The following is a 24,234-nucleotide window of genomic DNA, read 5'->3' as shown; positions in this document are numbered from 1 at the left end:
CCGGGAGGTGGGAGGCGAGGAGCGGTGGCGGTCGCTTCTCCGTCCGTTTAATCTGATAGCCACCCTTCGCCGGGGCGTCGACGCGGCTGCGCCCGCCATCCTCCTCCCTCCCCCACACTTTCTTCCCCTCCTTTCTCTTCCAGGCTCCCTCGTCCTCCCAGCCAGCCAGCGCGGCGCGGCCCGCCCCGGGGTGCTGGGAGCCAGGCCGCGGCTCGCCGCCCAGCCCAGCGCCCACAGGTGAGGGGAGAGAACGAGGGTGCATCATGACTGTGTGTGTGTGGAGGCCGGGCGGGAAGGCTTGCGCATGCGCGCCGGGAGGCCTTGTAGTGCGGAGGCCGGGCGGGAGGGCTTGCGCATGCGCGCCGGGGAGATCTCCTTCTCCTCCCTCCTTTCCCCCCCTCCCGGCTCCCTCGTCTCGGCTCGAGACTGCGGAGCAGGCCCCGGCGCGGCCTGACGGCGCCCGAGAACCCCCGGCGCGGGTCGACGCCAGGAGGACGACGACGAGGAGGAGCCTGGCCGCAGGACCGAGGGGGAGGTGGGCCGGCGGGCCGGCCTGAGCCCCCCCTCGCGCGCAGGCCCCGCTCCGCCTCCCGCTTCCCTTTGTGATTGGAGGCAGGCCGGCCGGCCGGGCCCCCGCTTGCCTGGCCTCGCTCGCCTTTGTGCTCGGAGGGCTCCCTCGCCGAAGGTGAGGCAGGCCGCAGCGGCGTGGCAGCCCCGATCCTCGCTTGCACGTGGCTTGGGCTCGCGGGGAGCTGCTCGCGTGCAGTGCGGGGGCTTGGGGCGGGCGGGCGGGCGGGGTGGTGGTGGTTGCTTGCTGCCAAGGAAACGTGCGCAGGCTGGCAGCCTTAAGGGCTGGACTTGCTTGGGGCTGGTGTGGGGAAGCTTCGGCTGCTTGGCTTCTTTCTTCGTCTTCCCTTCCCTTCCCAACTTCTCTGATCCCAAGGAGTTTGGCCTCCGCTTTCAGGGCGGCTCGTAAGGACGGAGGGTGGTGGTGGTGGGGCGGGGTTTGAAGCTGATAATCTCTCCTTTCTGGATTGACAAGGCTTGACGAATCCCAGGCGCCAGGGAGTCGTGGCACCTAGAAACTTAACCGTGAGGCCTAGACTAGGGTGCTATTAAATAAAAATCTCTGTTTGTCCCAGGGAGCCATGTTTCTGCTCTTATTTGGAAAGCGGACAAAGAGATGCCCACTCCCCCCGCCTGTCACTAAGTTCAGTAAATGTGTCTAAGTTGTCTGGCTCACCAATATTAGGGCAGGCTCCTAGATCCAAGGAAAGTGTGCCAAGGCCTGTGATGTGAGACCTGTAGTGCATTATGTGTGTGTTTGCTCAGAAGTAAGCCCACTGGTTCAGTGGGGCTCACTCTGAGGTGAGTGACATAGGATTGCAAGTGCAAGGAAGTCATAGGCTTTGCTCTACTCTTCCACTGTTTTTCTCTCCTTTCTCCTGTTTCCTCCACCAAAGATCCTAAAAGTCTAGCGCATTTCATTCCTCCTTCCTCTCTACCTCAGTTGGTCCCTTTGTTTTGCACCTCTTCTCTTCCTCCCTGCCCCACTTTGCTGTATGCTTGTGCCTGCTTGACTCTACCCTTTCTATGCTACAAAGTAGTGCTACTGTTTTTATATACATAATGATATGTTATTACTCCAACTGTGTACAGTGCAGGAGTAAAATATGGGAAGTGTTTTTCTGGATGAGTGTGTGGCAAGTGGTTTCTGATTGGTTCCAATGTGGGGACAGTCCAAGGTTGGTTTTACAATGTTGAAACGTGTAAACTAGGAGCAAGCAGGTCTTGTGGTAGAAGTTCTGGACGCAAAAATCTGGAACCTGTTCAGTCACCCCCCTCACCACCACCCCCGGCTTTTTCCTTAATACAGACACCATTAAATTTTTATTAAGGCTGATGTAAACTACTTGTGCTGTGTGAAAATAGCTATTTGTAGTTAAATGTTGGTAAATATTCCAAGCGGAGTAAACTGTCATGTCTCCCTCTTTAAAAATACAAGTGTGATTTGTATTTATCATGTTGCCATGATCTAGTTCTTTCTGATCCCTGTTTAAATGTTGTGTATTAACTTTTAAGCAATTTATTTTGAAATTGTTGGCCTTGCAAGTAAAACAAAATCTGGAATAGGAATGTCTGTTTTGATATTTTGGTATCAGTAATGATCAGTTGGTTTGTAAGTTAAATAATGACAGGGAAGTCAGGCATTGAATCACATGTGTATAAGCAGACTTCAGTGAAATAGCAAAATAATACACTTTCCATTTATGTAGCATCCTTCAGGTGTTCAGAGCACTTCCCATACATCAGGGCCCTTTTGGACTACAATTCCCATAATACTCAGCCACAGCGGCCTATAGTTAGGGTTTATGGGTGTAGTTGGTCAGCATTTACAGGAGGACTGAAGTTGTGCAGCCCCTCATACGCTATCTCAGCACTCTGTATAACAGACTTGCAATATAATCCTGTATTATCATTCCCCGTTACTGCAGGATTTGGTAAATCCTAGGCAGCAGGGAGCCACGGTGCCTAGAAATTTAACTATAGTGCCCAAACAAGGATATTTTGAAGGAGAGTTATTTAATAAAATTGTTGTTTGTCTGAGGCAACCCTGTTTCTAAGTATGTTACCTTCCCACTCCATAGGAACATAGGAAGCTACCATACACTGAGTCAGACCATTGGTCTATCTAGCTAACTCTTAGTGCCTTTTTGCGCTTCTACTATTTTAAAGGAGGCCAGTATATACCTATGGCACTCCAGGTATTTTGGGCTAAGATTGTGGCTCAATTACTTTTTGGAGCCTCATTATGGATATAGGGGGTAACAATTGAATTGGAGAGAGTACAGTCTATATTCCTAAGAGCAATCTTTGCAGTGCCTAGGTGTGTGCCATATTCTGTTCTTTGCCTGGCATCTGGGTCTTTTTCTATAGTCTGTAAAGCTTGGGAATCTACTTTTGCTAGATGGATTAAACTCTGTTTAGAGATTCGGGAATTTTCTTTTTTCCGTTACTTATGGTTGGACTCTTATCCAAACCCCTGTTAGAAATTGGGGTGGGGGTGGTTTGACTTTAATTCAGGGTCCTTTTCCTTTTGAGTGAATAGTATAACCTATGCTTAACCCATATTTTTAAACGAATAATCTTAAATTCAGGGTCGCTTTGGGAACTGATGAGCTTTGGGAACTTTTGTTGAAAAGTGGTATATAAATATTTGTCATATTCATCATAGATATATAGGGTCATCCTCTGTTCAAGAAAATAATGGTGAATCCCAAGGTTTAAAAGACTTCCTTCTCGGTTCCTACATTTTTGCCGTCTTAAATTAATTTGATAGCTGCTTGTTTCCTTTTGTAGAGAAATAAAACTTTACCACAAAGTAGGATTAAGTATGTAAAATAGTATTCAAAGTTAAAGAGCCAGTCACTGAATGTACTAGCAATAAAGCCTAGATTACAAATAACATAATATATTTGTGGCAATGCTGTAATGTTTGCTCTGAACAGAATAGTCAACCTGAGGCTCTTTATCTGTTGTTGAACTGCAACACAATGGCCAGTAGACAGGGATTATGGGAGTAAAGGCGCAGCAGGGAAGTAACTTGCTTGGGGAGCAAGAGGTTGCCGGTTCAAATCCCCACTGTTATGTTTCCTAGACTATGGCAAACACCCATATCGAGCAGCAGTGATATAGGAAGATGCTGAAAGGCATCATCTCGTACTGCGCAGGAGCTGGCAATGGTAAACCCGTCCTGTATTCAACCCAAGAAAACCACATGACTCTACGGTCGCCAGGAGTCGACACCGACTCAACACTACAACTTTACTTTTACTTTAGTCCCAACTATAGCTGGAAGGCCTCAAGTTGGCCACCTGTGCTATCAGATACTTTAGTTGATTACATGGTGATCAGATGTCACATATTTAGGGCAGGGTAATTGCTCCCCCCACCTGGGTCATCTTATGGTAAAAAGATAGAAAAACTAAGGGATGCAGCAAAATAGTTTAGAAAAATAGATTTTTTTTAAAAAAGGACCCTCTCCACAAGCATCCCTGAAGTAGGCAAGTAAACAGTTTCTAAGGCTTCTTAGTTCGGGGGCAGCGTAAGACCAAGTGTGGAGAAACTGAAGTGTGTGGTCCACTAACCTTGTTGTTTGTATTAATCAAGAGCTAAATCCTATTACTTGATGGTTATTACTGTGCAATCTATGACACTGTCTTTAATTTGGGTCTTATTACAGGGCAAGTTACTAAACTGCCTTTAACTCTGGGGCCAGCCAGACTTCATTCAAATGGTCACTTTCATGTTCAAATGAACACTTTTGTGAACCCCTGCTCACAGTCCAAAGAGGCACCTTTTAAAGTGGTAGCTCTTTTATTTTGAACAGGGGAGAGCAACTGCCCCCTATTCAGCTTCGCACATCCTCTCTCCAGAGGACACCATCTGTGTGTGTGTGTGTGTGTGAGAGAGAGAGAGAGAGAGAGAGAGAGAGAGAGAGAGAGTCATGAGGAACTCTTTCATCATACCTTTTGCAAAGTAAATCTCATTGGTGGTTTATTTGTTGAAAAGTGATGTATAAATATTTTTAATAGCAGTAGTTCAGACTGGTGTGTAAAATAATTATGCTAATGACCATATCAGGCCAAACAAATAGTCCATGAAGTACCTTGCTCTTATGTATCCCGTGTCTGTCGACTCGTAATCCACATGCTTCAAAGGTTTAACTGCCTGTGATACTGATTAAATACTCTGTTCCCTCTCTGTTTTCCCACTCTAGCGGTTTAAGGTCTGTTAACCCTCTGAGTATGTCAGATTCATGGAAGGAGAAAAAGATTGACAGCTATAAGATCAATATGTTCTGCTTCTGCTCAACAGCATAGGATCAGGCAAAGGTGTAAAGGGACAGGTCGTCTTCCTCTTTGGGCACAACAGCTATGAGCTCTACTGTACTCATGGTGGCGGGGTGTGTGTCTTGAGCCTCCACATGGTTCAGGAGTGATGCACAGGGGCCCCTCCCCCCAGTTGTAGGAGTGCTTGATCTTAAAGTTGCTAGAGCAACCAGCAGCCTTTGCACCATTTTCAGTGGGACTTGGTCACATCTCATTTCCATTGAATTGAGTTTGTCTCAAACAGTAACATTTTTTTGAGTCTAAATTAAAAGAAATGTACATTATGGTCAAAGGCTGTCTGTCATAATCACAGTAGGAACCTCCAAGGTATTGCATACATTTCTGGACAGTTTAAACACCTGTTAAATGTTGCAATACCAAATGGGATGGGTCCGAAGCTCAGTGGTAGAGCATCTGTTTACATGTGGAAGATCCCAGGTTTGATCCCTGGCATCTCCAGGAAGGGCTAGGAAAGAAGGCTGCCCAAAACCTGGGAGAGCCACTGCCACTCAGTGACAATACTGAGCTAGATGGACCAATGGTCTGATTTGGTATAAGGCAGCTTCTTATGTTCCTAACAGATCACCATCAGAATGGACAACTTGCTGTCAGTTTATCTCCCAGCTTTTGCAATAGCTCCAAGGCAGCTAACATGAAACTAAAATACCAATTAAAATATAAACTAAAGGGTGCTTCCTGTGCTTCCCTTCCCCTTTACAGACCCTTACTGCTGGAACAGAGTGTTCATTTCTACCAGGGTACAGGGAAGCATTCTTGCAGCTGTTGCTTTCTTGGTCATGGGGATGGGCTGGTCATCCTCTTTGTAAAAGGCAGGGGGCGCAACCTCCTAGGGGCCCATAGCCCTCCAGCTGATGACAGAGGCATGAGGGTGCTTCCCTTTCTCAGTAGTCCTCAGGCAATGGACAGATATCTTTTCAGTTCAGCTGTCTGGAATGTTCTGTGATATCTAGGCTGCGGCCTCAGGAAGGAGAGCAGCTGTTTTTTGGCAATGTTTTTATTTTACCAGCCAAAAGGTAACACATGTAAATTGTGCTATTAGGGAAGAAATAATCCTTAAAGCACATTGACAAGCACTTTAATATCATTGCATTTTGCAGCAGCAGAATACTTGCAGGATCAAATCGTGAGGTTAATCTGAAGATTTTATTAATACACGTGCTACTTAAGTGTGCCATGGTCCTTTCATGTTTATCTCACTTATTTCTAAATTGCTGGTTTCTGAAATTTGTTCTGTGATATTTTTGTGGTACCCTGAGATGAGCATGAAATATATTGGTGGGAATCCAAAGGGCTATTTAGGTGTATGCCTGAGGTATTTTTTTCTTTTCTTTTCTTTTTGGGGGGAGTGTATTTTAAAACTGCATATTTTCTCTTTCCCCAATGCTGTATCTCCAGAAGCTTTTGAAATCCCCTCAAGTTTTTTTTTAGTGTTATTTTTTTAAGGCTTGTCACATGGTATGTGGAACAACTGTTTGATAAACAGAAACTCAAAGCCCTCTTGGACAAAGAACTAGTTGCATCCTATGACAGCAGAATTCACAGAATGATTATAGTAGCGCGGACCTTGACAAATCTTCTTGGGATCTAGAAACCAGCCCAAAAATTGGGGAGTTGGATGATGTACACTCATTGATTGGTTTGTTATATTTTTATACTGACCCATCCAATGGCTATGGGCAATTTTACAATCAATTACACTTGACAAATTTACTGAACTTAGTGACAGACATTGTGAAGAGTGAGGTACATCGGCTGTTTAAAATCCCCTTTATGACATACTTAGAACAGAAACAGGGCTGCCTGGGGCAAATAAATTCTTTATTAAATAACTCAACCTCTGAATATCCTTGTTTAGGCACCAGGGCTCTCCGGCACATGGGATTTGTTAGGCCCTGTAGTACTAGCATCAGTGGAATGTAGGGGACATATTTCATCTGTTGCTTTAATTGCAGCCAAACGAAATAGCTTTTTCCATTCCAAGCTAATGTTGCCTTTTTGAAGATTTCAAAATAGCTTTGTTTTTATCAGTCCCTCTTGAGAACCTTTTTGCTTTGCCTTGCTTACCTTGATTCATGTGTGTTGCATGTGGTAAATGCAGCAAGTCCATGTAAGCATCTTGGTATTTTCAAGTTGTTTTGGTGGCTTCTGTTTGTTATATGTCTCATGTGAGATCCTTGCTTATGATGCTTTCTGCAGTCAAAGGGTACCCAACTTACCAATGGAGCTAATCAAATAAAACCTGTTGGACAAATAATGAGGGGTGTTGCTAGCAGGGCTGGGGGGAAATACTTCACATTGTGATTTTTTGAGAAGCAGCATTGGACTTCTTGGTGTTGCTTTCATGGGCCTGAAAACGTTTTTGATTCTTAGATGTCTCTGTCAGATTTTTTTAGGCACTTGAGCAACCTGGTGGTTGGAATTCAGGGATGTTAGTCTTGATTTCAGTTATTTTCTAATGTGAGTCATTGCTTTCAATGCTAGGTGTAAATAAGCCATTATCACACTGCTTTCTGTTTGTATAGAAGGTTTCATGATTTGAGATGCATAAATCAGATTGATGAGCTGCTGGGCAAATCAAGTCCACTAGGTGTTTGGTATTTATTCGACATTGGAGACCACAGAGAAAATATTTGCCACCACATCTTGAAAAGTATTGGAAACTTAATTAAAAAAAAAATACAAACCCGATGTCTTTAATCTTGGGGTTCTTGGCAGGGTTAGGAGGGGGAAGCCAGTGCCTGTACACTGCCTAACTAGTTCACTCTACAGTCCTAAGTCTGCATACTTCAAAGAGAGCCTCTTTGTTTTAATGGAACAGTTTTGAACTAATGGCAGATAAGATTACAGCTTTAATTGAAAGTGACCAGTTTAAGAAGCCTGCAAGATGTAATTTGTGAGGGATTGTTGAAAGATAGTTTTCAGGCCCTTACAAGAATCCAATTTCCAGGCTTTCTTAGAGAAGTTGTGACAGTGCAGCTAATTTACAGATGTTGTATAAATGAGTCTTGTTTGTTTAAATGAACTATATATCCCACCCCAAAGGCTTGGGGCTGGTAGCAATACGTTTATCGTTTTAATCTATCCTTGGCCACCAATGGTCTAGGGGGAATTATACATATAGAACACATAGTTTTCAGATGATATTCAGGCTTTGGCGAATCTTAGTGGGGGACAATGGATAGAGAAGAAAAATGCAAAGTCACTGGGAATGCCTCTCCACATTCTTGGTGCATAACTTGTCCACGTCGGTGTTCCCTGTAAACTTTCAAGGCTGTGGTGGAACATAAAGTTGGATGTGGTTTCTTAGGTATCTTGATCCCAGGCCATTTAGGGCTTTAGAAATCATCACCAGCTCCTTGAATTGAGTCCCTATGCTCACTATTATCTGTTAAATCAGTTTGTTTGTCAATCTCGCTGTGATGCAAGGTGAAGTAAATACTTCTTGCATCATGTAAGCTGCCAGATCTGTTCTTTTCGTCTAGTCCATGTGTAAACACACTTGCAACGTTAGAGTGGGGGTCAGAGTGCTGAGAGTTGCTTGCTGTGTTTCAGATCTCCACAGAAAACTATATCTTGTTCAAGAAAACATTCCAGTTGATAGACAAATGTACCTACATTTATACATCATTTTTGTTGAGGAGCAGAGATTGTTGTTTATCATTACCATGTACTTGGCACTGTCTCGTACTCTGGCCATGATTTGTGACATACTTTCCAAACGCTCCTGTGCTGTGCCTTTCCATCCACCCTTTAGAGTCCAGTGAGACTGTTTGCAGCAGGTACAGTCCAGGAAGTGCTGCTGCTCTGCAAACTTTCATGAATTACATCAGGCTTATTTTGCTTTGTGGAATGATCCAGTGCTTACTGTTTTGCATAAGCAAGGCTTGAAACCCTTGCCGCTGCCCAAGTCTACTTGCAGGGGCAGGAGGAATGCCACTGTACCCCAGAGAGAGTGCAGCATCACTGAGGCAGGAAGCGCCATTTGCTCAATAGCAGAGAAGCCGCTGGAGGAATGGTGTCTCTTGCTGTGTGTCATTTCTCCAGGGGTAGGATAGCAGTGTTGCTGTGCTCTGTGCTTCCAGTCTTCGCTTGCCAGTAGGAAAGGGTAGCCTTCAACTCCCGTGTTTCTGCTTGCAGAGGCTAAAAGATTCCTTGATGACCTTGAGTGCTTTTTCAACTTTTGTTACAGGTATACATATTTATCAGAACCTAAGAACGGGGACTGGTGCTCACCTTCAGCTCCTGAACTTAACTGATGCTAGCTTTGACGGGTATAAGTCTTTGCAGAACTTAGCTCCAAACCAAAGAACTGCTGAGGGAGATCTTTGCTTTTGAAACTAGCTCCTTATGATGCAAAGCTGCTTTGGGAACTTGAGGGAACTTTAGAAGCAGACTCTAGCACTGTGTGCAGTTGCTGCTGGTAGAAAATGGGGAGAAGAACTTGGGTGTATGCAACTATGCATGCAATCCTTTGTATGTGCCAAATGGTCTCTTTCATGGCTACTATTAATGGCATTCTCTCTTTCAATAGAGTTATAGCTTATAAATAAATAACCTGTATTTTTAAAGGCTGCTTATTTAAGATCACAGCAATGATGTATAAGGTAGCTACTTGTGGATACCAAATATGAAAAGAAATTATTGCAGTATTGTTGCTGTTTTAATGTGGATAATATTGCAAGTATGTTAATACTATTTCTGTATTTGTCTCTACTAGAAGCTAGCTTTTAACTTCATCATAAATGTTCTTTTGAATCTAATGCATGTACTGAGAGCTGAAACTTGATGGGATGTTTTCTGGTTGACAGAAGTTCAGAAAACCCTCTTAATTCTCTCTGTTCGATTTTCTTTGTTTTTAAAAACTGCGGTGATTCATTAATACTTAATATTAGTAGGTAGGTGTCTTTAAATGGTGGCCTTTATGTTATGTCATGTCATACAACTTTATTTATTTATTACATTTTATATCCCACTCTTCCTCCAAGGAGCCCAGAGCGGTGTACTACATACTTAAGTTTCTCCTCACAACATCCCTGTGAAGTAGGTTAGGCTGAGGGAGAAGTGACTGGCCCAGAGTCACCCAGCAAGTCTCATGGCTGAATGGGGATTTGAACTCAGGTCTCCACAGTTCTAGTCCAGCACTCTAACCACTACACCACGCTGGCTCTGTAATCATTAATGTGTGCCTTATTATGCAGATAGCTGTGTAGTAGGTGGATTTCAAAGAAACCAGTACTTTTGGGGAAAACATTTCTATTGTTTCTCCTATGCAGGGTGAATAAAAATCAATGATTAAAAAAAATAAATAAATTGATTTTAAAAAAAATTTAAATCGGATTTTAAAAAAATAAAATGCTTTTTGAGTAAAAAATCTATCTAAAGATAGCTTTCTATTTCAGATACTTTATAGTCCATCATGAAATAAGGATTAGTATTTAATTATGTAGCATGAGGCTGTATATATGCAATGTTTAATTTTTTTGCTAAATGAACTCCATTAATCCATTCACAATGTCATGCTCTTCCAGAGGTTTCTGTAAGATTATTTTGAGCAATTTTTCTATCTAGAAGAGGACCAAAAATGAAACCTTCATCTGGTTGTAAATATTAAGATTATACCAGCAAGAATGAGTCTTTATGTAAAAAATCATGATTTAAATCTAGTCTTACTGACTAGCGATTTAAATCACGATTTAAATTGATTTGATTTAAATCAAATCCACCCTGCACCTATGTAATTAATCTTGTAATTTGCTGAGAGAATAAATTTGGACTAAGTCTAGAGCATGGTCTATGTTCTATTTAAGAGTTAACTTGGCAGTGAGTAATAAGTTTGCCAGTGTGCAGCAGTGGGTAGATACTAGCATTTCCCATTTAAAATTCTGTATCTCAAATTTTACATTAATCTAGTAACAGCTATATCCTATTTTTAAGCTTGCCCACTAGTGGCTGGATGTGGGTGGTAAGGCAGATGCTGTAGTTATGCTTTGCACACTTTTTAAACGATGTGCATAGAATTGTGCTCAGTCTAAACTTGCCACCCGCTGTCTACAAAAGACTACATGTTCCACCTTAAGGGCAAAGAACTGCCGCAGTTCCAGTTCATTGAAGTGAACAAGTGCAAATTCTGAGCATGCCCACTTGGAGCAAACCTGAAATATTTGGTGAGAAGATTGGAGAGAGCCAAGTTGGAGTGTTGACAGTCAAGAGTGTCTTTTGCATGGATCCTTAATTGGAAAAGCACCAAAAAAACCCAACCCATCCCGTTATTCTATCCAGCCTCATTCGCTGGGTGATTGGAACATAAAGTGAGGTCACAAGTCTGGTGCTGATTGGGCAAAGTGAGAAACGTGGAAGTCTGAAGGAGGAGATGGCACTTGTGGTGCCCTTGCCTTAAAAATAAACGTGTGTGTGTCTGTCTGTCTGTCCTGCCCATCAGCTGATAGTTGAGAGCCATCAGCCCCAAAGTGCACATTCTCCCAATCGTAACAGGGGCTATAGTGGTCTGCTAACCAGAGATGTTCACCCCCACCCACCCCGCCTTCCCAGTTTGCTGGCAAGTCAATCTGCATGTTGAGTAATGTCCCTTTTCTTACTACAACATAGTTTTCATGGAATGCCTTAAAGATTTTAAATGATTAGGAATACAGCACAATGAATCTCCAGACCTAGCAGTTGTTTCCTCCATGTGTCATCACTGTATAGTGTGTTGCAGCTGGTGCTATGCTTGGCATTTTGTGTATGGTAACTGTCTGCCTTTGTTTACGGCGGAGTGTGCAGTGTCTGCCCCCAGGCTGCAGACACCCTCCCTCTTTTCTTTGGTGCAGCATTTGGGTTAAATGCAGGCTCTGGAATGTTGCTCGCACAAGTTCCTCATTCATTCCAGATTAGGCTGATTCCTTTTCCAGTCTTTGCGAAATCTTAGTGCTCAGCTTCAGCATAGGAAGCTTTGGACCCCTCTTTCTGACTGTTTCAGCAGCCCTCCAGGACCCCAGGCACCTGCTACCTGTGCCTTTAGCTGGAGATCGGCCCTGAGAGCTTCTGCCTGGAGTCAGGACATTGGTCCATCTAGTTTAGCATTGTCTACGCCAAGGCTGCTCAGTTTCTGCCCTCCTGCAGACGGTGGCTATTGGCCACTGTGGCTGGGGATTATGGGAGTTGTAGTCCAAAAACAGCGCGGGTGGGGTGGGGTGCAATGCTAAATTGAGTAGGCTTGGCCTGCAGCTCTCCAGGGTTTCAGACAGGAGCCTTTCCCAGCTTTCACTGAAGATGCCAGGGGCCGGAGCCTAGGACCTTTTGCATGCAAAGCAGATGCTCTCCCACTGAGCCCTCCCCATTCTGCATGCAAAGCGGGTGCCCAGCCACTAAGCTCCGGCCAGTGTCCTAGGTCACACAGTCTGCGTCCTGTGGCACTTTTACTCCAGCAAAGAACCAAACATCTTCGCGCTAAGGCGTGGGGGGGGGGGGGGGAGCGTCCAACTCCTTCCCGGTCGGGATCGAGACTGCTGGTCTGACGCAGGCGAGCTGCCTGTCAAGTTGGCGGCCGCCGCCTCCGTATTAATGCTGCTGTGCGGGAAGGGGCTCGGAGTGGGAACTCTTGTCAGCTGCCGCGGGAGACGGCTTAATCGGGGCGGGGGCTGGGCGCGCCTCCTTGTAGCAAGCCCGCCCGCGGCTTTTAGGCGAGCCGTGGCTGCTCCTCCAGCCCGGCCCTTTGCTGCGCTCAGCACTGGGCTGCTGCTGGGCTGCTTGGATGGCGGCATCGCGGGCTGCGAGCAGACTCGTCCGGCTGATCATGTGAGGCCGACGCGTCTCCCCGCCCCCGCCCCTCCCTGGGCCGTGGCGGGACGCCGCCGCCGCCTCCTCCCTCCTCTGGCAGCCTGCTGCGAGGAGGAGCTGGAGGGCAGCGAGCGAGCGAGCGCAGGCTTCCGTCGGCAGCCAGTGGCTTGGCGCACGAGGCGCCGGCCCGAACCGAGCGCGCCCTCTCCCTGCCGGATCAGACTCCTGGAGACCGGCAGCCGGAGCCGGAGAGGAAGGCGGGTTCCCTGCTGGGAGTCGCTGTTCAGGAGGCTTCCTTCCTTCCTGCGCCAAGGCGCTGTGGCTGGAGAGACGGCCGCGCAGCCACTCCGCCTCTGCTCCCTCCGGCGCGGGCGCCTCGCACTCTGGATTACTTCGGGAACTTTTCTGGAAGTCTCCGGCGGCGGGTGGGGAGAGCAGAGTTGATCTTCTCCACGCCCTTGGCTCGCCTCGCATGGATTGGTGCCCCCTTCTGGGTCCTGTAGCAGTGCTGGCTGTCTCCACGCCCGGAGTTTCCAGGAGGGGCCTCTGTTGTGGATTGTTTTGGTTTCTATGGAGAGACGCAATGAGCTCTTTTACTCCTCATGACGGGGAAATCCGCCTTCAGTTTTTTATACGCATGGGAAGGAGTCCTTGATGCGTGCCTGTCAGGAAATAAAAGCAGCAAAAGAAAAGGTAGCGATTCTTACACCGGCGTTGCTACGCGCCATGGGGTTTGCAAGGGCCTGCTGATGCCTGAGACATTGCAAGGGTTCAGCGTCCTTGTTAGGAAACATCTTTCGGTAGCTTTTCAGCCGTTCAGTACCTAGCTGGGCTCCCAGCCCTTGGCTCACGTAACAGAATCTTGTTTTAATTTCATGTAAAACCTAAATAACTTCGCTGAAATACCCTGTTTCCTTTGCCCATGCTTTTCTTTCTTTTTTAAACCCACTGTGTGTGTGTGTGTGTGGCAGAAAGCATCCTGATACATTCTTAGTATCTAATCCACACACTGCTTGCACTTTTCACATTTCCAAGCAAAACTCTGGAATCTAGTGTGTCCTGCTGCTGGAACTACTGAAGAACCCTGATTTGGACTTCTGGATTTGAATGTATGCTTCTTCCTGAAGCCCTGCCAAGTTTTGATCCAGCTTAAAATGTTTCTGTTTACTTAGCATGATCAAAAATGGTATCTTATAGAATACTTAAGCTAGAGGTTAGGGTCTCTCATCCCGCTGGTGGCTGTTGCTGGTGTCTATCTTATGTTTCTTTTTTAGATTGTGAGCCCTTTGGGGACCGGAAGCCTTTCTTTCATTCTAAACTGCTTTGGGAACTTTTGTTGAAAAGCAGTATATGAATATTTGTATAGGTTTTTTTGCTGGTTCTTGAACCATTTCTAGTGTGAAGGCACCACAGATGTCTTAAGTTTTCTGTTCAGCCAATTAGAAATTAGAGACTTGCACAATGGAATTTCGCAGTGTGCAGGTGGGAAGGAACGAAATAGCTGGGCTCTTCATATGACATCTGACTCAGTCCTTTATTCTTGCTCTGCAGTATCAAGATAATGTGAAATTTTGGTACAGTCAGAGGACAGATGTACTTCATGATCTGCTGAATTCTGGAGGTTTGTTTCAGAACTGGGCAGGATTTGACAGGCTCTGTGGTGGTGAGGCAGGATCCAGTGCTTATCCACACCCTGTAGCTTGTGTTTTGGGAAGGCAGGCAAAATACACTTAAGAGTGGTGACTCACTGGCTACCCTGGATTCTCCTTGTGTAGAGATCAGCTTTCCGCCTCCAGTACTCAAAATAGCTGCCTGTTGCATATTTGTTCACCTGATACTGATCCGTTTTGCTTCTGGAGATATGTGTTAAGGTTTCTGTGAGCGAAAATGGCTGTGGCCTGGAACTCCAGTTCGAATAGTATTTTGCTAGTGTGAACATGGTTCATTTTTTTGGAGTTAATGTAGTGGGATATTAAATATGATATGAAGATAAAGGTAATGGCTCATCTTAATGAGTCAGGTGGGGGGGCACCAAGGAGGTGCAATTCCTCTTGTTTCCTGGCAGCTTGGGTTGCTCCTCTCCTACCTTGGCCAAGAACCACACTGCTTGCAGACTGGATGTAGGTATTAATACCTTTTTAATTTGAGATTAAACTTGGATCTCACTTGTGTTTCTGTTCCACATGATTCCACATGTGTTTTTATAAAGTAGGTCTAACTTTATGAATGTTTTTGTTCGGTTTATTTGGAACCACAACATAATGTCTGAGCCCAAGTCAGGACTTTGAGAGCCAGGACTGGATTTGGTTCCAGGCTAGTGCTAACAACAAGCCTAAGTGATGGTTATTGTTGGAAGAAAAACAAACAAAACAAGAGTATGATGACAGAACAGGGAGGAAAATACAACCACTATAGCTACCGAAAGTTGTATGGCTAATTCTTTCAGCCCCGGTTGGGCTCGCGCTGTGATTTCAGGATTCATTTCAGCAGCTCCTACATGCATAGTTCTGCCATGTTTAACTACTCCTGGTTTTTGCCCAGTTTGCTTGCACTGAGACAGTGTGACCAGCCTGTAAGCCCTTTTAAGGGAGCATGTAAATGTCTGCATTGGAAATAAACACAACTACTTGGGTAACTGGTAATTCTGGAATTATTCTGTCCCTTGCATGGAGATGCTTACAACAGAATCAGATTTAATGCCACATTATCTGTATCACAGTGAACACTACAGTGGCAGAACTAGATCTGGCCTTCAGCCAGTTATAAAGTGCTAGTATAAACAGCCACATTTAAATAGCAGGTTAAGTCACTTTTTAAAATGGTGTCAGTACTCTTTTTGTTTAAATTAAGCTTTTAGATCCTGATGGGTGGCCACTCAGTATAGGTATTCAAAGCAGCAGTGAAAAAGATGGATTCAATTCCCATATGTTAGGACTTGATTGTTTATCTGGTGCTTAGAGATCAAAGTAGATTTTTGGCCATACAGTATTGATTTAATTGCAATTCATTTGCCCCTGCTCAGAGAGCACACTTGGGGCTGAGGTATCAAGCTTGCTTATTTATTTTAAAAAGGCAACTTGTAAAACTTGATTTACTTTGGGTGGTTGTTTTTTTGTAAGCACATGTACAGCAAAGTAAATATTCTCATAGGCAGCTCAACTGGAGTCTAGTTCACAAACTTCCCTTGATAATAACCATAGTTCAGCAGTGGTAAAGCATCTGCTTAAGAAGGTTCCAGGTTCAATTCCTGGTGTCTCTAGGTATAATAGGGCTGGCAAAGGCCACTATCTGAAACCCAGGAGTGCTGATTCTAGTTAGCATAGGCAACTCTGAGCTCCATGAACTAGTGGTCTGCTTGGGATAAGGCAGCTCCTACGTTACTAAACCAACTGTGTTTACTTTCAGTTAGGTCTTGTTATCTAGTAGCTGGATGGTTATGGTCCTTGCAGAGTTTCACCAAAACTGAAAGGTTGAACCTTGTTCTGAGGGAGCTTAGTGAAAGAGCTTGGAAAGTCTCTGTACCAATATGTTCAATATAAAATCTAGTCCTGTGTGCTTTGATCACATAACCAGATGCTTTGACCTGATGGAGTCCGTTCTGATAGAATACTTGATGCTCATGGTTTCTGGGGTGCTTCTGTTATTTATTTATTAGATTTTTATACCACCTCGCCCAGGTGGCTCTAGGCGGTTCACAAATATAAAAACAGATGATAAATAACTCATTAAAAACAAAATTAAAACCAGTTTAAAATCATTTCAGAAATTACTAAAGGCCAGGCTAAAAAGATTTAGGGCTCTTTTAAAGGCTGCTAAAACTTGAGCCTCTGAGCAAAGAGACATCTTCTAAAAGTGGCGATTCTCTTACATTTAGCAGGGGGAGAGCAACTGGCCCTATCCAACCCCAGCACAGCATCCCTCCAGTGGCTGTTGCTGGTGTCTAAATTATGTTTCTTTTTAGATTGTGAGCCCTTTGGGGACAGGGGTCCATCTTATGTATTTTTCAATGTAAACCGCTTTGAGAATTGTGTTGAAGAGTGGTATATAAATATTCATTGTAGTAGTAGTAGTAGTAATATCCAGAGGGAGCACATTCCAGGGCTCAGGAGCAGCTACAGAAAAGGCCCGATCCCGAGTTGTTGCCAGGCGAGTTGGCGGCAGCTGGAGACGGACCGCTCGTGATGACCTTAAAGTGTGGTGGGGATCATACTGATGGTGCTTTCCCAGGTAACCATGTCCTAAGCCATTTAAGACTTTAAAGGTAATTACCATCACTTTATATTTTGCCTGGAAACATAGGCAGCCCATACAGCTGTTTTAAAATTGGTATAATATGGGTATAAGCCTGGAGACCAATCTGGCTGCTGCATTTCAAACAAATTGAAGTTTGAGAATAACATACAAAGGCAACCCCACAAACAGCACATTGTGGTAGTCAAGCCAAGAAGTTACCAATGAGTGCACCACAGTTTTGAGATCATTATCTTCAAGGAACACACACAACTGTCATATCAACTGTAGTTGATAGAAAGCGCTTCCAGCAATAGCCTCCACCTGAGACACTAGGATGAGGCCTGGGTCCAGAAGCACTCCCAAGCTACGTACCTGTTTCTTTAGGGGAAGTGCAGTCCTGTCCAGAATAGGAAGTTCTAACACATCCCTCGAATTATGACCCCTCACCATTAATACCTCCATCTTGTTTGGATTCAGCTTCAATATATTAGACCTTATCCATCCCATTACTGCCTGAAGGCAGGTATTTAAGGGGAGCTATGCCATTTCCTCTTAAATGTCATGGAGAAATCGATTTGGGTGCCATAAGCATATTAAAAACACCCTGTTCCAAATCCCCTGACGATCTCACCAAATCTCGCTTAATGTCAATTGATGTTGACATTAAAAGTTTCTCAGAACAGGTTCTGATGCAACTTCTTTGGGGTCAGTCTCAGTAGCAGAGACCTGGTTATTGCAATAGTGGTACCTTGTAAGAATTGGCCCATAGTTGAAGTAACTTTCAACAGTGGGCATCATCTAGACTAGTTAGTTCTGGCTAAGTCCCAAATAAATTAATGGGACTTGTTGGTCTGGACTAACTAATTTCCATGGGACTTTATTATGACTGATTTGTCTGGATGCTTCCCAGTCACTTTGGTAAACTAGTTGGTGTCTCGTTCCACCCAAAAGAATGCCTCCTTAATTGAAAGTTCCGATAGGGCCGTGAAGATAGTTGGGACAACTTGCCATTTGTGGGTGGATGTATTTCACTTGCAGATTCACTTGATAAAATGATTTGGTAATGTAGCATATTTCTAAAATTGCTGTTTGGGTAGTTGCACATCTGTATTGAGACGTGCAAGATAGTTGAGCTTGCCTGCGTGGGTCTGGCATCCAGTGTTTGGGCATGCATGCAGTGGGCTGGTTGGTTCAGATGGGGAGCACCCAAATAAACCCTTGGCTGTTCCCATGCTGGAGTGTCTGTGTGTGTCTTCCTTAGGGCTGTTGCCTGATTTAGACAGCTTAGTTGATTGATCGTATACACTTTAAATTGGTTTAACTCTGCATATGAAGAAAATAGTTCTGAGGAGTGGGGCTTCTGCTATGTCTTGTAAATGCATGCACATGTTACAGTAGGCACCATTGTAAAAAGAGAGACATTCCTTTCTGAATGAGAGCTGAGAAGGAATGCCTCTTCCAAAATATATGTTTCACTTAGGGGTCTGCTCAACTTACCCCCCCAGCTGTTTTTGGACTACAACTCCCATAATCCCCAGCCACGGTGGCCAATAACCAGGGATGATGGGAATTGTAGGCCAACATCTGCAGGAGAGCCGAAGCTGAGCAGCCCTGGTGTAGAAAGAACTTGATTAATTGTGACCACTTTTTAAGTCAGTAACATTTCCAGTAGCTGAATCCAGTTAATTAATTGTTGCAATTTTTACAACATTAATTCAGTTAGTGAAGTATTATGGTCCTAATTTTTGTGTGCATTAAAACTGCACTGTAATATTTTCATCATGCATGATTTTTTTTTAAGCAGGCTAGCTACATTCTCCCAGGTATCTAATAGCACCTCAACCACTAAAAATGTAATTGGACGGATAGGGAGATAACGTTGCTAAAATACTTTGAACTAGCTTCACCCGCGCAGAGCATCTGCATCCATCTGTGCTCTAGTCCTTGATTGCTCCCCTCACCCCCTGCCACAGCCCCCCTCACCTCAGAGATCTCTCCACCCTCACCTGAGCTGCATGCCTGCCCCTCCTCCATCCCCCTCACTTTTGTTCCTCACATAGGAACATAGGCAGCTGCCATATACTGAGTCAGACCATAGGCCCATCTAGCTCAGTCTGGTCTTCACAGACTGGCAGCGGCTTCTCCAAGGTTGCAGGCAGGAGTCTCTCTCAGCCCTATCTCTGAGATGCTGCCAGGGAGGGGACTTGGAACCTTCTGCTCTTCCCAGAGCCGCTCCATCCCATAAGGGGAAATCCTTACGGTCACTCCTCCATCCCTTTACTCAACCCCCCTCACCCTTTTTGGTCGAGGCTGCAGCATTGCTGGCACCTATTGGCCAAGCAGCAGCCCGCTATGCCCAGAGACCTCCCCACCCAAACCCAAACCCCACTCCTGCTCCTCCCCACAGGAGCAGCAGCAGTGGTTTACTAGTCCTCTCATCACTGCCACCACCACCACCATGGCTGCTTATTCTCCTCAGGCCACTGACAGGCCCCGGGTCCATCCCTTGCCTGCCTCCCTCCCTCTGCCAATGGCCTTGGTAGCCCCAAACAGCAGCTGTGGTTGACTGGGCCCTTCCTTGCTGCTATCGCTCCCATGGGCACTCGTTCCCCTCGGTCCCTCACCCTTCCTTCTTTCTCTCTCCTACACTTGCTCTTCCTCTCTGTCTTTCTTCCCCTCTCTTCTCTCTCCCTTCCTGAGTTAACAGATCTTGTTCATCTTGTTTCAAATTCACACAATGGCTGCCTCCTTCTCTTGAAAGGGCTCTTTCCTTCCTCACAACCCTTCTCTTTGCAGACTGCTGTCCACTATCCTTATATAGAGAGAGATGTTAAAGTAAGGTAAAGTGTGCTGTCAAGTCAATTTTGACTCCTGGCACCCACAGAGCCCTTGGTTTTCTTTGGTAGAATACAGGAGGGGTTTGCCACTGCCATCTCCCGTGCAGTATGAGATGATGCCTTTCAGCACCTTCCTCTATCGCTGCTGCCCAATATAGGTGTTTTCCATAGTCTGGCGAACATACCATTGGGAATTCGAACCTGCAACCTTCTGCTTGTAAATCAAGCATTTCCCTGCTGCGCCACTTAAGGTGGTATATACAAACAACCAAATCTAAGCTGTTATACTGCATATTGTGAAAAGCAGAAAATAACATTGGTTAAAACAATTGCTTTCCTAGAAGTCCTCTTCAGTGGTCCCTCTAATTTTTTTCATCTCTGCGGAATGAGTTTTGTTCTGGGCGGCAGTATCAAGGCAGTGTGTGTGCGCACTTGAGTGGGGCCTTTCTAATACAACCTGAGCGGGATCTAAAATTAACTGAGCAGACATCAGAAAACTTGTGAGTACGTGCACATGCGCGCGCACGCCTTAGAAGAAACAGTGGTCTTAAGCATTGAATGTATTGACATACCACTGAGGTTGTTGGCTTTTTCTCCCCCATCTCATGAACACTGTTTGCTTGCCTTTCTAAGTGTTCATTATTAAGGTGATAGTGATCTCTGCACTGCAAATGTCATTGCAAAATGGCTAATGGCCGCCCAGAGTGTGTTGAGTTAAGCGTCTGAACGTATTGAGGAACAGGACTTCTCAGACAGCAGAAAATGGACTTAGAGAAGCTCTGTGTTTCTCAAGCTGCTGATGGAACTGATCTTGCCATGTTAGAGATGATAATTCCCCCTCTCTCTCAAACCGCATGTTTGAGACTTTCTCTAGATGGGGCAAATATGCAGAAAAACATTCAAGTTGGTCAAGTCATTGATATTGCAGTCACTGGTAGGTTTTGCTTACAGTTCTTCTGACAGGGTTATAGCTAAAGTCCTGGGTGTTCTTGTGTCATTGAGGGTGTGGCTACAATCACAGGTTGGATAAAAGCAACATTTAAAGATGCTCTCTGGGCAAGTTCCAGAAACATCTTGACTTTTTATTCAGCAGCTAATAACCATTCCGCCCTTGTACAGACACTCCATCTGAACTATCATTAATTCCATATGACCAGTTGCCAAATGTTCTCAAGTGCCCTGTTTTATACACTTAATATATACTATGGCTGCAAATCAAATACACTTGCATTCTGTGGCTTTCCCTTGGACTGAAATGTGTGCATTCAGTGGTGACCTTTCTGTTTACAATATATGTTGATAATGCAAAAAGAGCCATACAACTGATCATGTCGGGTTTTGTTTCCAGTGAAAGGTGATGGTGTTATGTTTTATATATCATGTTAATTAGGTCACCCACAGAAATTGATTGGTAGTAGTTTCAGGACAGGCAAAAGAGTGCTTCACACAGGGCTTAATTAATGTGTGGAATTCAGTGCCACGAAATGTGGCGTTTTTTATTTTAGGTGTCCTTTTTAAAAGGATTGGACAGATTAATGGAGGATTGTTCTGTCTATGATATCTGTATGGAACTTCCATGTCCAGGTGCAATATGCCACTGAATGCCAGTTGCTGGGGAGCAATTGGGGGCAAAGATAACTGCCTATATAGGTGGCTGTTTGTGGACTTGGCTGGAGGCAGGAGTCCACATCCTCATCCACTACTCCTGCCATGGTGAGGGTGTTGAGAAGACATCCAGCCTTCCTCCCTAGTTTGGTGCTGCAGAGGGGATGGAGATTGTCTGCAATTGCACTGAGCTTCCTAGGACACATGTAACCACAGGAAAGACCCCCCATTCTTCTCTAGCTCCTCAAGCTGAAGAGGAAGAGGGGATTGGCCGTTCTTGATGCTGACTAGCCAAGGCACTCTTGTCTCACCTTCCCAATGCGAAAAGAAGCCCTTGGCTTAGAGTGGGGAGAAGGTTGGGCTGGTGGGAAGGAGCTGTCCCCTGCTTATAAAAGCCCCAGCCTTTTCCCCCATCTCTACATTTAAACGAGGAAAGGGGATATGAGGGATCATCCCTGCAGCTGTAACCCTATGCATACTCACCTAGGAGTCCAGCCCCATTCAACACAGTGTGACTGACTGCTGAGTAAATATGCATAGGATTGTGCTGAAGCCTGGGGACAGAGTCCTGGTGATAGAGGCCAATCAGAATGTGTGAAATCATGCCTGCAGGCATCTGGCCATTGCAAAAGCCAAGATGCTTGATAGATAGCCCTCTCGATCTGATTCATCCAGCAAAGCTCTTGTGTTCATTGATCTTGTAGCAGATGGGTTCCCCCCATTGAAAGATAGGCTTGAGGTTTGTATTGATTAGCAAGAAGCTATATGGATTAAAAACATACACAAGTTTCCTGTTGTGCTCACTTCATGTCCTTTTCTTACAGAAATGAGCCGTCAGACTGCGACAGCACTTCCCACGGGTACCTCCAAGTGTACACCATCCCAGAGGGTGCCTGCGCTGACCGGCACCACCGCTTCCAACAATGACTTGGCTAGTCTCTTTGAGTGTCCGGTGTGTTTTGACTATGTCCTGCCACCGATCCTGCAGTGCCAAAGTGGCCATCTGGTCTGTAGCAACTGTCGTCCCAAGCTCACATGTTGCCCCACCTGCCGAGGCCCGCTGGGCTCGATCCGTAACTTGGCTATGGAAAAAGTTGCCAACTCTGTACTCTTCCCTTGTAAATACGCCTCCTCTGGCTGCGAGATCACTCTGCCTCACACCGAAAAAGCAGACCACGAAGAGCTCTGTGAATTTAGGCCTTACTCCTGTCCGTGCCCTGGGGCTTCTTGCAAGTGGCAAGGCTCGCTGGATGCTGTCATGCCTCACCTCATGCACCAGCACAAGTCCATAACAACACTCCAGGGGGAAGACATCGTTTTCCTTGCGACGGACATTAATCTTCCAGGTGCTGTGGACTGGGTCATGATGCAGTCTTGTTTTGGCTTTCATTTCATGTTAGTATTGGAGAAACAGGAGAAATACGACGGTCACCAGCAGTTCTTTGCAATTGTCCAGCTGATAGGAACGCGGAAGCAGGCTGAGAACTTTGCTTACCGACTCGAGCTAAATGGCCACAGGCGGCGATTGACTTGGGAAGCGACGCCTCGATCCATTCACGAGGGGATTGCCACCGCCATTATGAATAGTGACTGTCTGGTCTTCGATACCAGCATTGCACAGCTTTTTGCAGAGAATGGTAATTTAGGCATCAATGTGACGATTTCGATGTGTTGAAATCACAATCTGACGTTTTCAGGCCAGTGTCTAAAAAGGAAAAAATCAAATCCCCATTGCATTTAGTTTCGTAGAAACCAAGGTAAACAACTTTTGACTGCCAGACGTGAACAATTTGGGAGGGAGAGGCAAATGAAGGTAAATTAATGGGAAGGCTGTTAAAGTACAGGAAACAGTTGCATGTAATAACACTAATATATTTAAAGTTAAGTCAGCAGTAAACCACTGAAAATATAAATATATATATATGTGTGTATATATATATATTATACCCCAAATGGGCATCTTTTTGTATTAAGAATTGATTCTACGAAGTGTTGTAAAATAATTCTAAACTTGTTTGTAGATTGTACGTTTGATGCGGATACTGTTTTGTGTTTCATTTGTGTTCTTTTCCTTTGACTGACAAGCCATGCAGGGCGGTCTGGTGTCTGGCCGCTCCCTTTCCCCCCCTCCTCTGCCGCTCCCCCCCTTCCACCTTCGTAAGTCACTACATAGTATTGCTGCTGTTCTTGTGTAAATTTTCTGTGTATTTGCTAATTTTTATTAACTTCTAGTTTTTCATTAAATAAATGACTTTCTTTTCTGTAATTCAGGTTTTTCCTTTATTTTGTACCTTTTGAGATTAATTAAAAGTGTCATCTTCTGATACGCATAATTGCTTATGGTAAAGTGTATACTTCTATATGTTTGGTAACCTTTCTTTTTTGGGCTGCAATCCTGCCACTGGTTATAATACAGATAAATCCCATAGACCGATATGGAACTTATGCCTGAGTAACTCTGTGCAGGATTGCAGCCGTTTGTCTCTTTCCAGTAGCTCATTCATTGATACTGTTGTTCATTCAACTATTTTGTGAACTTAATGGTCTCTAAAGGAGATACTATTTGGACAAATTCCTAAAAAAGGCTTTTTTTAAATTGTAGATGCCATTGTACTTTGAGTTCAAACGTTAACTTTTGCAGAATTTTTTTGAGAACGTTCTCATTGAAAAAAAGTGGAAATTTCAGGCACAGTTTCAAAGGAAGTTAAATGCATTTAGATATTTGAAGTCATTCTTGTATTTATTGGTTGTTCGGTACAAGAAGGCATTGTCTATACAGTATTTGTAAACTATAAATACAGACCATTTGTTTAAAGGAGGAAGTTGAAATAAGCTTTTTTAAACCTGTCATTAAAAGAATTCCTGGCAAA

At 44.7% G+C, this 24,234-nt stretch overlaps 1 protein-coding gene across 5 annotated transcripts; it reads left to right on the top strand.

Moving 5' to 3' along the window:
- The first annotated feature begins 105 nt into the window (after positions 1–105).
- Positions 106–24,234, top strand: SIAH1 (siah E3 ubiquitin protein ligase 1). 5 transcript variants are annotated; one of them, XM_053270629.1, is made up of 2 exons: positions 106–237; positions 22,189–24,234. In XM_053270629.1, exon 2 carries the CDS (start codon positions 22,191–22,193, stop codon positions 23,037–23,039), a length of 849 nt encoding a protein of 282 aa, XP_053126604.1. In that variant the 5' UTR covers positions 106–237; positions 22,189–22,190; the 3' UTR covers positions 23,040–24,234. The 5 variants fall into 5 exon arrangements, with proteins under 5 accessions (XP_053126604.1, XP_053126605.1, XP_053126602.1 ...); XM_053270630.1 differs by lacking the exon at positions 106–237 and adding an exon at positions 412–685; XM_053270627.1 differs by lacking the exon at positions 106–237 and adding an exon at positions 13,024–13,382.

This window comes from Hemicordylus capensis, chromosome 9 (genome assembly GCF_027244095.1).
Source record: "Hemicordylus capensis ecotype Gifberg chromosome 9, rHemCap1.1.pri, whole genome shotgun sequence".
In the NCBI taxonomy this organism is placed as follows: Eukaryota; Metazoa; Chordata; class Lepidosauria; order Squamata; family Cordylidae; genus Hemicordylus; species Hemicordylus capensis.
Note: the sequence above shows the minus strand (reverse complement) of the source record. Positions and strands in the feature narration are given on the sequence as shown.